General features: G+C 53.1%; 1 protein-coding gene across 1 annotated transcript; it reads right to left on the reverse strand.

Moving 5' to 3' along the window:
- Positions 1 to 6,576: 6,576 nt before the first annotated feature.
- Positions 6,577 to 11,649, reverse strand: SUOX (sulfite oxidase). The gene is made up of 4 exons (XM_040983937.1): positions 11,041 to 11,649; positions 9,695 to 9,760; positions 9,380 to 9,551; positions 6,577 to 8,462 (listed from the first exon to the last, which is right to left on the reverse strand). The coding sequence occupies exons 2-4, from the start codon at positions 9,748 to 9,750 to the stop codon at positions 7,050 to 7,052; spliced, it is 1,641 nt and encodes a 546-aa protein (XP_040839871.1). The 5' UTR covers positions 9,751 to 9,760; positions 11,041 to 11,649; the 3' UTR covers positions 6,577 to 7,049.
- Between the last annotated feature and the right edge of the window lie 755 nt (positions 11,650 to 12,404).

A 12,404-nucleotide genomic window follows, 5' to 3' on the forward strand; every position in this document is an offset into this window, starting at 1 on the left:
CATCAATTAAGGCATCTTTTCCTTTGGTGTTATTCCCAAGGGAGTGGGGTCTGTTACTTAAAAAGGAAAAACAAGTTGAGCTAGTTCCATAGGGAGAAATATGCTGACGTAAGCATTTCACACACTCTGAGTGTGTGTGTGTGAGAGAGAGAGAGAGACAGAGAGGGAGAAAGAGAGAGAGAGACCGAGAGAGAACCAGAGGTTAACTCCACACTAGGTGGGCAGAACAGCTGAAGCACAGCATTTAGCTAGCACTGGCTCAGGAAGTGCATATCATTCTTGGACACTTGCCCAAATGGCCCCAAAACAATCTCCTGTGGGGCCTGAAGGAGTTGTTTTTTTTTTTTTTTTGAGTTGGGCTTTCTTCCTAGCAGTAAACTGAACTCGCCTCCTTCTTAATTGCTCTTAACAGGTGCTCTGTGACACATCTTGGGCAAAATCAGTATTGAGCTGCTTCCAACTGGTCCAAACGCCAAGTTGGTAACCCTGGAAGTGAGAGGGATTGAGATTCTGCTATTCCCAGTGCTGGTTTTCTGAGAGCCAAATGCAAAATCAGTAGATGTGCTGTACTCTGCTCAGATCTCCTGGCAGTTGGTCCTCCCAATCTTTCCCCTCCCTATCCCTTAATGCATTCCCCAGGCAGGCAGAACATACTAAGAGGAACCGGGTCAAATTAGGCAGTGGCAACCCGAGACACTTTGCAGTAGGAGGAGGTATACAGAGAGAGAAGTTAGTTACACAACACAGGCTTGTTCAAAGATCTTAGCAGGAAGGTGGCTTTAAAGCAGCATAAATATCACTCAGGGATGGAGGTAGGCACATAATGTAATGTGAATTCAGCCCAGTGAGCTCAATACTCAGAAGCTAAAACAATCACCCAATTCAGAAGGAAGTGTGCCCAAGAGGAGGCAGGAATGATGGGTCATAGTAACCTTTGCAGACATTTTCTTCCCTGTTCTGTTGAGCTCATTTGGCATCCTAAGAGTGTTCCATGGCCCTGGTCTTCTCTCACCAACATGTTATCACATTTGAACAGCAATGCTGCCCTTTCTAGACACAAGGTGTCCTACCAGACTCCCTGACAAACAACAGTCATGATCAATCCTGATTGTTCCCTGCTTCCAAGGATAGGCATAGCATCAGCTCCTACCCTGGTACCCTGAAGCATTCCTACAGCTCTAAATATTGAGAACAAAAATATGATGAAGCAGTTTTCTCTGTGTAGTGGCTCTGAATGCCTGAAACAGGATAGATATCCCAAGAAATAAAAACTCTGAAAATCCTCCAAAGAATTTTGTCAGATCCGGTGCTGGGAGTTGTGGTGCTGGGGGATGAGCCACCTTTTGCAAAACCAGCATCCAATGTCACAGTGCTAGTTCAGGTCCTGGATGCTCCAATTCCAATACAACTTTCTGGTACATCTGGGAAGACAGCAGAAGATGGCTCAGGTGTTTGGACCCCAATACCCATGTGAAAGACCCAGATGAAGTTCCTAGCTCTTGACCTTGGCCTGGCCCAGCTCTGGCTATGTGGCCATTTGGGGAACAGGTCAGTGGATGGAAGATCTCTATCTATTACTACCTCTCTCTCATCTTGCTTTTTAAATAATATTTTTTCTTTTTTTAAAGAAAAATTTGTTACATCCAGTGACATCCCTGAATCAGAATTTTAATGATATAGATAGTAAGGCCTAGTGGGTAGAAAGATAGGGAGGAGGATGCTATTGGAAAGAGGGTGGTAAAGATCCAGGCTTTTTTGGGGGGGGGGGTGTGTATTATTGCCAAATTTCAACAGGGAGAACAAAATTTTTTTTTCTCCAGTTTCCCATGGGAGCTGTGTTCGAAGGTGGAGTCAGGTGATTATTCACAAGACAATTTTCAGGCGCCTGGCCCGTGGGGTGAGCAGCTCCAGTAGATCAAACCTGTGGCATCATCCTCTCCCGCCTGCACTCTCCTGAATGGAATAAATTGAGCAAAATCAAGCTGGACTCACACAGCTGGCCCTACTGTCTGACTGGACTTTGGAAATTTGGGGAGGGGGAAGGGGCAGAGGTAAGGAAAAAAATGCAAATCACGCACTGTCTGCCCACCTCTTTCCAAGAAAAACACCTTGGCACTGAGCCATGAGTAGAACTGAAACCATCTTCAGGGTCAGCCTGTGCCCTTTGAAGAAAACTCACTAACCTTTGTACAGCTCGTGCATCTGTCTTTTTGTGTGTGCGTATGTGTCTGTCTTTACAGTGGAAAAGTCTGACTCATTTTTTCGCCAGGCTGTAGACAGTGACCTTCTGTCTATGGGTGACACAGATGAAGATGGCTCAGCCTCATTATCCAAGTGTTGGGAGCAGGGAGGATGGTATGAGTCCCCAGGTCACCCTAGCAATGGCCAGTCCCTAAAAACAGGAGTGATAACTGGAAATGCAGCACTTGGGTAGTGGGGAAAGAGCACCTCATTGGCTCCATCTAGCTTTCAGGTGGACACACCTTTTCTCTCATTCTGTGTGCTCCTCTGTCCTCCCTATGAAAGAGAGAAGGCTGAGATTTATGGTGGGAGGGGAGATAATCCTACTGCTCCCATGTCTCAGTTTGGAACTTAAGGAACTACGGAGAAGGGTCAAGCTAAACACTTTGGTTCACCAACTGTGATCTACAAGAGATGATGCTTTCAGGAATTTGGGGGGTATACCCCTGTGTGTATGGAAAGGCTCCTCAAGGTAACTACTGTTCAGCTGTGTTTCTGCACAGGGGTGGGGAAAGTAGAGCAAGGGAGTAAAATCTGCTTCAGTTTGGAAGCAGAAGATGCCTACCACAAGGTTAGCTCTCTCAAGTGTTTGAAATGACATGCGTCTCAACTATTTTATGCAAGGTACAGTGGCAAAACCATGTGAGACAAGAGCATTTGCAATCCTGGCCCAGAAGTCCCTACTATGTACTGGTCAAAAGAACTCACTGTTGGAGCAAGCATTTGCCATGTGGGATACCCACATCCCTGCCTGCCGTGCCTGGCTAGGGTCCTGTTTATGCTTCCAGTTTCCTGATAATGTACAGTGTGGGAGGCAGCAGGTGAGAGCTCAAGCACTTTGGTTCTTGCCCCACATGAAAAACCTCGAGTTTCAGGATTCCGCTTGGCCCAGTCCAGCCCTGGCTGTTGTAGACATTTGGGGAGTGAACTACCAAATGCAAGATCTTTCTCCATCTGTTTCTGCCTTGAAAAAAAAGAAGGAAGAAAAAGAAAAAAAAGGCCTCACTGTTGTTTGAGCCAGAAAGATAAGATACTTTCAGGTTTCTCTCTTAACAATCTTGCTCTAAGTTAATCGGGTGTGCCTTTCTCCTTCATGTTTTGAAGGGTTGAGGACAGAAGTGCCTCAGAGCAGAATGGAGCTGGCAAAAGGTCTCCAGTTTCTTAGTCTGTTTAAAAAAAAAAAAAAAAAAACGCCTGGAATCACCTGCCTTCCTTCCTCAGCTTCAGAATGAACAGCTTTGGGCATTGCATCTTTGGCGTCTTAAATTGCTGAACTGGAGATACAGGCTTAGGGATGCGAGAAGAAAACATTTTCTTTTTCCCATGTCTTCTGTTAGAAATCATGGGCCTGTAGGAAATACCAGGACTAGATGCTAAGTCTCCGTAAGGTGGGAACAGCGTTCCTGAGATGAAGGACTTCCCCAGCACATGTACCACATCAGAGGCTTCCAAGCAGGTCCCACCCGGGGGGACCAGGTCATTAAGATCAGTCCGACCCTTACTTGGATGCTTTTCTCTGATACGTCCTGACCCTGTCTCTCTGTTTCCAGAATGGAGCCCGTACCTCTGCTTAGAAGAGGAGGCAAATCAAACAGCCTGGAATTCAAAGCCTTCTCCAGCAGAGTCAAGAAACCAATCAAGAAAGGGAGTCCCTTTGCACCGCAGCATCCCATATTCTCAACATTTTCCCACACAACAAAAGGAGGCTACAAACACCTGCCCAACAGCAACTTTTTTTTTTCTTAGCACCTGTGTGTGAATGAAGTGGGGAGGAGGGCAGGTGGCCAGTCTGGAAGAAAGTAATTCTTTTGTAGCTACTGATAGGGTGAAAAGCCGGATGAGTGTCTCCCATGCTGGGAAGTACAGGCTGCAGCTTTCAAACTTAAAAGAAAGCAAGAAGAAACTTTTCAGTTGCATTTTCACTGGGAAAAGGTCAGGGAGTCCTGAAATGTGACTTACCCTCAACCTGCTGAGAGGAAGTGAACCACGCACAGGCTGCAAGGGAACGGCCTGCAGGTGGGGGCTGGGGGAGGGCGCTGGGCTGGAGCCATCAGCAGCTGTGGGTGAGGTGAGACTTAAGTGGGAAGCTGTCAGAGGGGGGCTGTGCCCACAGTGAGCCGCCCCCCCCCCAACACTCTAGGGAAATCTCTCCTGCTTCCTACTGGCAAGGCCATAGTTGCAAGACTTTACCTCAGGAGCCCCTCATCTGACTGTTCTCACGGCCCAAGGCACTGTGTGGGTTCTCTGGTTTAGGACTGCTACGAGGGGAAGGCAAGCTCGCAGGGTTCCCGGACCTGCTGACACTGATGGGCTCCTGAGCAGAGGAAGGATTATCCGTTAAGCCTTTTGTACATTCTCCACCAGACTTGACACTAAGACTGGTGTGGCTGATGCTCTCAGAATCTGAGATGCCTTAGAGGAGGTGATCTGGGATGTCAGACATGTGTTTTCCTTGCTTCCGAAGGATTTAGACACAAACCTTCCCCACAAGCCAGTGGGCAAAGATCAGTTAGGGGAGGCGGTCATACTCTGTGGTCAGTTGGTGGCCATAATCCCGGAAGGCAAACTGAAGCCTTAAGGCTGAAATGTGAGCATGACAGGAACAAAACCAAACCCACTGCTGCTACCCCGGGGGGGCCTCAGGTTTTGGGGAGACGGGCTCAGCAGCAGATGCCAGACATGAGAGCCGGTAGAGCTGTAAACAGACAGTTTTACTTATGAGGGAACGAGGCAAGAGGAGGAATGTAAAACTTGACACAAAGTGACCATGGGGATCTTCCTGGGGCAGAGTCAGTAAGTTCTTGGCTCCGGAGAGGGGACTAGGCATCTCTCACCTAACTAGGTTATCTAAGGAACCACATTCCATTCAGTTCTGCACGGTCTGCAGGCAGTCACGTGTGGACAGTGAGAATCTACACAGCTAGCCGACCAGGAGTCAGGAAGATTGGGTCTGTGGGAGGGGGGCCAACGGAGGGCAGTCTCCGTATTCTAGAAGCCCGGCAGCCTGCTCCCCAGGTGTGTAGCCTGCCCCAGGGGCTTCCTTTGCCCCATTCTTAAGAGCTCTGAGCCGTGCTCACACGCTCCTGCCAGCACCCCTACTCACTGCTCCCTAACTTCACTGCTCAACCACCTTTCTTCTGTCCGCTCATCACCACCACTTCGGCCTGTGGCTTTCACTCCAGTCTTCGCAACCAAACCCCTCGATCCCTCGCTGGGTGTGCGCTTCTCTCAGGCATCCTCTCTGTTCTCTCCGTCGGTTCTAACCCCGGCAGGCCGCCCCCACGGAGGAGTCCCCCATCTCCTTGGGAGCACTCCAGTTCCCACCATCCTCAGCCCACGGCCTCGACCCATCATCTCTCGACTCTTGAGGACCTCCAGGGCCCCGCTGCCTCCTCTCAATGCCGGGGCCTCGGGTCGCCGGTGGCCGCCCCCGGCCCTCGCCCACCCGCTGCCCACGGCTCCCCCTCGCCTCGCGCCCCAGCCCCTCAGGCCCCGCCTTTGCCGCCGAGGCCCCTCCCCCGCCTCGCGAAGCCCCGCCCCCACTCACCTGAGGCGTCTCCGCGCGCGCGCAGGCTGTTGGGGGTGGGGGAGAGGGAATGCTGTTAGGGGGAGGGGGCGGGGCGGCAGGGGTCCCCCACTCTGGCCCGGTTGGCCCAGTGCGGGGGTAGCAGGGTCACTGGGGCGGCGGCAACCGGGCCGGAGCCGGGGCCCGGTCGCTCAGCGGCGGCGGCGGCTCCATCTTCATCAGTGGCTTCACCTGAGGAGGGACTGGCCCCCCTCAGGAGCCCCCCCCATCACTGCCTTCTCCCCCCCCACCCCTCCCCCGAACAACTTCCGGTCCCACTACCAAGCGACAGGCGGCGTGGCCGAACACCGAGCGCCCCCAAGCCGGGGAGACTGCTGGGGGAAAAAAAAAAGGGAGAGGAGCTAGGGGAGAATAGCCGAGCGTCGAAAGGCTCCAGTCCGAAAAAGCTGTCGCGCACCGAGGGTGACTCAAACGCTGGCGCTTGGCCGGCGTCCCGTGTGGAAACTGGGCGCACCACGTGCCCCGGGATGCCTGCCCTGGTGCCTGGCCCTGCGGCAACACGGATTTTTTTTCTTTTCCAACTTGGTATGCTGCGTCTTTCCAGGCGGGCGTGCGGGAGGACAGGTTGGAGGGGACGAACCTTCAGGTCCCCTTGTCCTCAGGGGCACCTAGGGTGTCGTTACTCCCGACGGCCTGGCCGAGACCCAACGCACAGCAGAGGAAGCCTCACTTCCCCACGCCCTTTCTTTTTGCTGGGTTGGGGGCTAGGCTCCTGAACATCCCCATATTAACGCCCCAGACTCGTTGTCTTAAACAGATAACTGCTTTATTGATGAATTTAGAAAAGTTGGATTTTTAAAAAGGGGACAGAATTAGGCCCCCAGCTTTTCTCAACAATGCTAGTATCCCAGAAGAGGTAGCAGAGAACACACCCTGTTCTTACACGGATCACTGGTTTCCTCAGGAATCCAGAAGCAACATGAGAGAAGTTCTCACTGGGGATGAGTCAGGGGTGGGGTGAGGCAGAAAGGAGAAAGTTGCATATTTGTGGAATCCCTTTTCTCACCAGCCCCCAGCCCCTCTCTGAACAACACGGATGGGGTCAGGAGGCAGGGAGATGTAACAATGGTGGGGAACGGGTGGGCGCCTGGCCGACATGTGCGAGGCGTGTACCTGGGTTAGGTGTGGGAAGACACCGAACAGGGCTGTGGTCCAGGAGGTGAGCAGAAGGTGGGGCGAGGGGCTGTGGTGATTCCAAGGTAGATGTCTGCCTTCCACCATCTCAAGGGGCAACCTGGACCCTGACACGGTGCCAGGCATTGCTGAGCACACCTCGAAGGTTCCAAATGGGTGCCACCGTGTCTGGCTGTACATTGTAGCTGTCATCCACAGCCTTGCAGACAATGTTCAATTCCTTCTGCCCAGCTGGCACAGGGGCCTGTAGCTGCCACAGACGCCAGGCCCATGCCTTCCTGGGGCACTGCTCCTCGCCATGCAGCTCAGCTGCCTGCCAGGTGAGGCCACCATCCAGAGACACGTCCACCCGGATCACAGCCCTGCCACCACCACTCCAGGCGTAGCCCTTGACCGTCACCTCTCCTGACTGAATGGTCTCCCCATCCAGGGGCTCCGTGATGGCCGACTGGACAGGCAGTTCCTGAATAGATGGAGCAGAGTCGAAATCCACTGTATCCCAGTCCACGGATGGGGAGAAGCCCTTGTAATCGCGCCGCTGCCAGTGGCTGGGACTTTCCTGTGGCTCCACACTCACTCTGCCCAGCCACTTGACTTGGCGGGCTCCCACCACGCCAGGAACCACCACCCTTACAGGGAAGCCATGGTCACGAGGCAGGGGCTGCCCATTCATCTCGTAGGCGAGCAGGACGTCAGCATCAGGGTCCAGGGCCCGAGCCAGGGGGATAGATGCTCCATAGGCGGTCCCAGTCGGGTCTGAGTCTAGTCCTTCGAAGCAGACATGGGTTTCAGTGTCACCACGCTGGTGGCCGGCCTGGAGCAGCACGTCACAGAGCCGGGCCCCGGCCCATCGGGCGGTACTGATGGCCCCTGTCCTCCATTCCAGGCCTTTAACTTCTTTGACCTGGGACATCTCAGAGCGCCGGTTGCCAGCACACTGCAGTGTGACCGTGACCTCATGTTTGGGAAACTTACGTAAGTCATCCAGAGACAGAGACAGGGAGTCACTCCCCGGGGCCCCGACGACATGTAGGCGGTAGGTGTCTGGGTCCACGTTGGGGACAGGCAGATGGTTCCGGGTGAAGAAGATGGAGTTGGGTGTGATATAGTTTTCTGCTAGCAGCTCAGGGGGTGGCTCCGCATTGAAAGGACGCTGGCTGTTGACCTTAAGGGCTGGATGCCGGACAGGATCATTGGCGTAAGGGTCAGATGTGTCTAAGGTAGAGGGTGTGTTGTCTTTGGGGTCCAGCTCCCCAATCTTGTACTGAGCCAGTAGCTCCCGCACATGGGGCTGGTTGTGAGCTGCATAGAGGGCCCAGAATGGCTCTAGGGGACCCCCCGCTGCAAGCATCAGCTTTGATGGTCCCCCTGGGTGCAGTTCCACAAATTCGGTGACATCGAAGACCTCACCACCAAATGTTACCCAGACCCCAGTCTCGGGTCTGCTGTGGGAACGGACTTCCTCCTTAGTGTAGATGTGTGGTGACTCTTTCTGGGCAGCCTGCTGGCCAGCAGAGGCCAAAACACAAGGGACGAGCGTGTTAAGAAGAAATCACACCATTGACCCTCACACAACCCACCGCCTTAGCCATGGAACCCAAGGTGGCAGATACCATCTGGTTACCCTGGGCTGTGTGGGGAATACAGCAAGATGACTCAATTGGCTAATACTTTGCCTGCAAGTGCTGGCATCCCATATGGGTTCTGGTTCATGTTCCAGCTGCTCTACTTCCCATCCAGCTCCCTGCTTGTGTCCTGGAAAAGTAGTATAGGATGGCCCAACCTGCACTCATGTGGGAGACCTGGAAGAAGCTTCTGGCTCCTGCTTCAGATCAGCCCAGCTCTGTCTGTTATAGCTATTTGGGGAGTGAACCTGCAGAAGAAAGATCTCTTCTTTGTTTCTGTTCCTTTCTGTAAATTTGTCTTTCCAATAAAAATTTTTAAGGATTTATTTATTTTTATTGCAAAGTCAGATATATATATAGAGAGAGAGGATAAGAGACAGGAAGATTTTCCTCCCGAAGATTCACTTCCCAAGCAGCTGCAATGGCTGCTGCTGTACCGATCTGAAGCCAGAAGCCAGGAACCTCCTCCAGGGCTCCCACAAGGGGGTAGAATCTCAAGGCCCCCAGGCTGTCCTCAACTGCCTTCCCAGGCCACAAACAAGGAGAAGGATGGGAAGCGGGGCTGCTGGGACTAGAACCAGCACCTACATGGAGGAAGCAGGGCTGCCGGGACTAGAACCAGCACCTACATGGGATCCGAGCAAGGACCCCAGCTTCTAAGGCCACTGCGCTGGGCCCTACAAATAAATAAATCTTTAAAAAAAAAAAATTGAACAGCAAGAATACAAGTCACAGGGTTGAGGAGCTCACTCAGAACGTTTGGTTCCCACTATGAAGCTTTTTTGTTACTTACCCTACAGCGATGGTTATGATAGGCCAATGCTGCCCCGAGGCCAAGAAGGGACCCCAGGACTCTCCATCCACTGGTGCTGGAACCCTCACCAGAATTGCAGAGGTTGGGACCCTGGGGCTGAAAGGAGTCGTTTGTAGAGCAGGCCCGAGTGCAGAGCCAGGAGGGGCTTGACCTGAGTGTGGAAGAGGGAGAGGTAACCTCTTCTGGCAAGGGGATCAGACTTTCCCTATCCTCCCAGGCCACCCCTTCAACTCTTTATCTTGCAGATAAGATAACTGTTATCAAGCCAACAGGATGAGCCTCAGGATGGCTTACCTGCAGGCCCCACGGAGTCCTGAGACCACAGCCCTGGGTAGCAGCAGCGGCAGCATTGTGGCCAGCCTGTAGCAGGAAGATTGTGGGATCAAAATAAGATGTCTGGGAGGGCATGTTAGGGAGACTTGAACGGGGATGGGTGGGAGGAGGAAGATGGGGGAAGGTCAGCAAAGAGCTCTGTGGGCACATAAGGAATCGCAGGGACCCTCGCAATAAGCTAGGAGGAGTTCACTAGGGGAGAGGCAGGTGCTTCTAGGATCCACAACAGCTTACTTTATCCATTAGAGAAAAGTGTCTAAACCTAGTGGGAACCTAAAGGGCAGATGCTAACTGCCTACTGTCCAGTCTGCCAACCACACTGTTGAACATCAACAAGGACTAACTCAGGATCAGACTGACTTAAAAGAACAACAATGTGAAAAGGGTAGTGGCAGCAGCTCAGAGTCTAGAGGCCGATGGCAGGGAACTTGTGAAACCAGGCTCAGCTATTAACCAGCCCTGCTCTGTGGGCAAGACACCAAGCCTCTAGGCACCTGCACCTTCCGATCTGAAATGAGATCTGTGCGGCTGAGCTGAGTTGATCAGCAAACAACACTGTCTCTAAAGGCCTTTCAGCACCTCCTTCCCTCCACACCCCACACTGTACACTGCTGGGAACTGGATCCGCACCTGCACTTCTGCACCAGCCTTGGTCTCTGCATTCCAGTGAGCTGAGCAATTGGAGCGGTCAACGACCAAGGTGTCAGGGGATGAGTTAGAGAAGGAAGTTCCTTTTTACAGCTGTCCGCCCCAAAGCAGTTTTTGTCATGCCCGTCCCCCCCTTCTCCACCCCCCACCTCCCAGGCCAGAGTGGAGAGGTGAGTGTCCTGATTTCTGAGGAGGTACAAGACAGAGAAACCAATGAACCAGTGGGAACAGGAATGGAGTCTACAACTTCCCCCTTTGACCACGGAATGCTTGCCCTCCCCACTAATCCAGAAGCCTGCTAGAACCAGACTAAAGCCAAACAGACAGGACTCGCAGCACAACCCAGGCTCCTGGGTGTGGGAGAGGCAGCCTTTTGCTGCAATACAGCAAATGCAGCCGCTGGTATGGGGGCCCTCATCCCCCGGGGGCGCTTTAGGTAGGTAGCTAGGTCCCCTATCCGGGCAGAAGCAATAGTCCCTATTGCCACTGCCTAGCTGCTGGCTCAGAGGATCTCAGGGCAACATCCCAGGGGCTCAAGAGTACACCCGCAGGGAGAGCATAGGCCGAGCAGCGGCAGCCTCCTCATCGTGGAGGCTGGGTGCCCGGCACCACGGCCCTCTGCCTGCCTCCCTCCTACCTGCATCCCGCAGCCCCCTTACCGGGTTAGTCGTCCGCACCTCTCGGCAGTTTTGCCAGCTCTGCTGCCCGTGACTGCTCGCGGGGGGCGGGGCTAGCGCCGTGACGTGAGGCGGGAGTGAAGGATCACTCGCACCCCTCGGCTGGTCCCTTGGTCATCGGCCACTTCCGGACTCCCGGGCCTCCCACCCGGAGGCCGGGGAGGCGGGTGGGCGCTGTTAGGACTCAGAGCCTAGAAGGATGTTTCTTGTCTCCACTCAACGGTTGACAGCCTGGTGACTTCAGTCAGTTATGGGCCTTGGTAGGCGAGGAATGGGTCCCGATGTCCAGCACTGTCCAGAACTCGGGCAACGTGAGATGACGAAGGAGGTGGGCGGCTCGGAGACGCCCCCGGCCAGGGCCAGCCCCGCTGCTCGCCCGGAGATGGGGTGGGGTGGAGGGTGCGTCCCAGCCCACTTGGTGAGCTCCAACCCCGCCCTTGTTTTTGACGGATTTCTGTGTTGCAATGCAATAGGTCTGGAGCGAAAGCAAGGCGAAGGAATGGGGGAAAGGCAAACCTCAAATAAGGTTCTCAACCTTTGGGATGGTTGGGACTCCCATTACATTTCTCCCTAAATTACGGAAAAGCACTCGAGTCTTTTTCAATATTTTCTAAAATAGCCATTTTAAAGGCCCAAATTTAACACCGCTCAATATGGAGTTCATAATCATATATCTCTAAGCAAATTTTAAGTTTGCCGTTACCCGCTTATCACTTGGGGCGGTACCGAGTTTATCAGACCTAGTTCCTGATCCTGGGGCAAAGCTGCCCCCTAGCGGCCAGTTGAGGGTGAAACTAAAATCCTAGTCAGTTCAAAGGTCCTCGCCCTTAAGTTTGGAAGATTATTTTTCTTCCCTTTCTCTGCCAGAGAAGCACAGAAAGCAAAAGGAACTGACAGTAAAAATGCTTCCAGCCTGTGTACAATTAAACCGCTGAGGAGGTCTGATGCTGGACTCTTCTTACCAGTCCTTTTTACAAGCTTCAACTCAAGGTTATACTCGTTCCCATATGTACTTGGCACTTTATTTAGCTGACCTTGGAACCTCCAATCTCCTTCTGCAGATGAAGAGACCAAGGCCAGAGGGAGTAACTTGGTCAAGGTCACAGCCAGTCCACTGGCAGACATGGGCCTAGAATACCAGGAGTGACTGGCACCATTCTAATCTCTTCTCCCTCAGGATATTTGGAAGACCATTAGTTGCGCCCACTAGGCTGCAGTTCCAGCTGGTGTGTGTGAGGCAAAGTGTGTGGTGGGCAGGGCTGCACCACAATTGGTTTGCATAAAAGATGAGGCTGGGGACAGAACTGACTGGGCAACAGCAACCATAAGTGTGTGTGTGTAAGCTG

This window comes from Ochotona curzoniae, unplaced genomic scaffold, assembly GCF_017591425.1.
Source record: "Ochotona curzoniae isolate NIBS_2020 unplaced genomic scaffold, NIBS_Ocur_1.0 contig_1014, whole genome shotgun sequence".
NCBI classification, from domain to species: domain Eukaryota; kingdom Metazoa; phylum Chordata; class Mammalia; order Lagomorpha; family Ochotonidae; genus Ochotona; species Ochotona curzoniae.

What these genes read in the sequence shown, in the direction of transcription:
- SUOX (XM_040983937.1), bottom strand. Translation starts at nt 9,750, where the DNA reads ATGCTGCCGCTGCTGCTACCCAGGGCTGTGGTCTCAGGACTCCGTGGG. An exon ending in GGACTCCGTGGGGCCTGCAG is followed by an intron (nt 9,552 to 9,694) that starts GTAAGCCATCCT and finishes TTCCACACTCAG; the next exon opens with GTCAAGCCCCTCCTGGCTCT. An exon ending in ATCATAACCATCGCTGTAGG is followed by an intron (nt 8,463 to 9,379) that starts GTAAGTAACAAA and finishes GCTGGCCAGCAG; the next exon opens with GCTGCCCAGAAAGAGTCACC.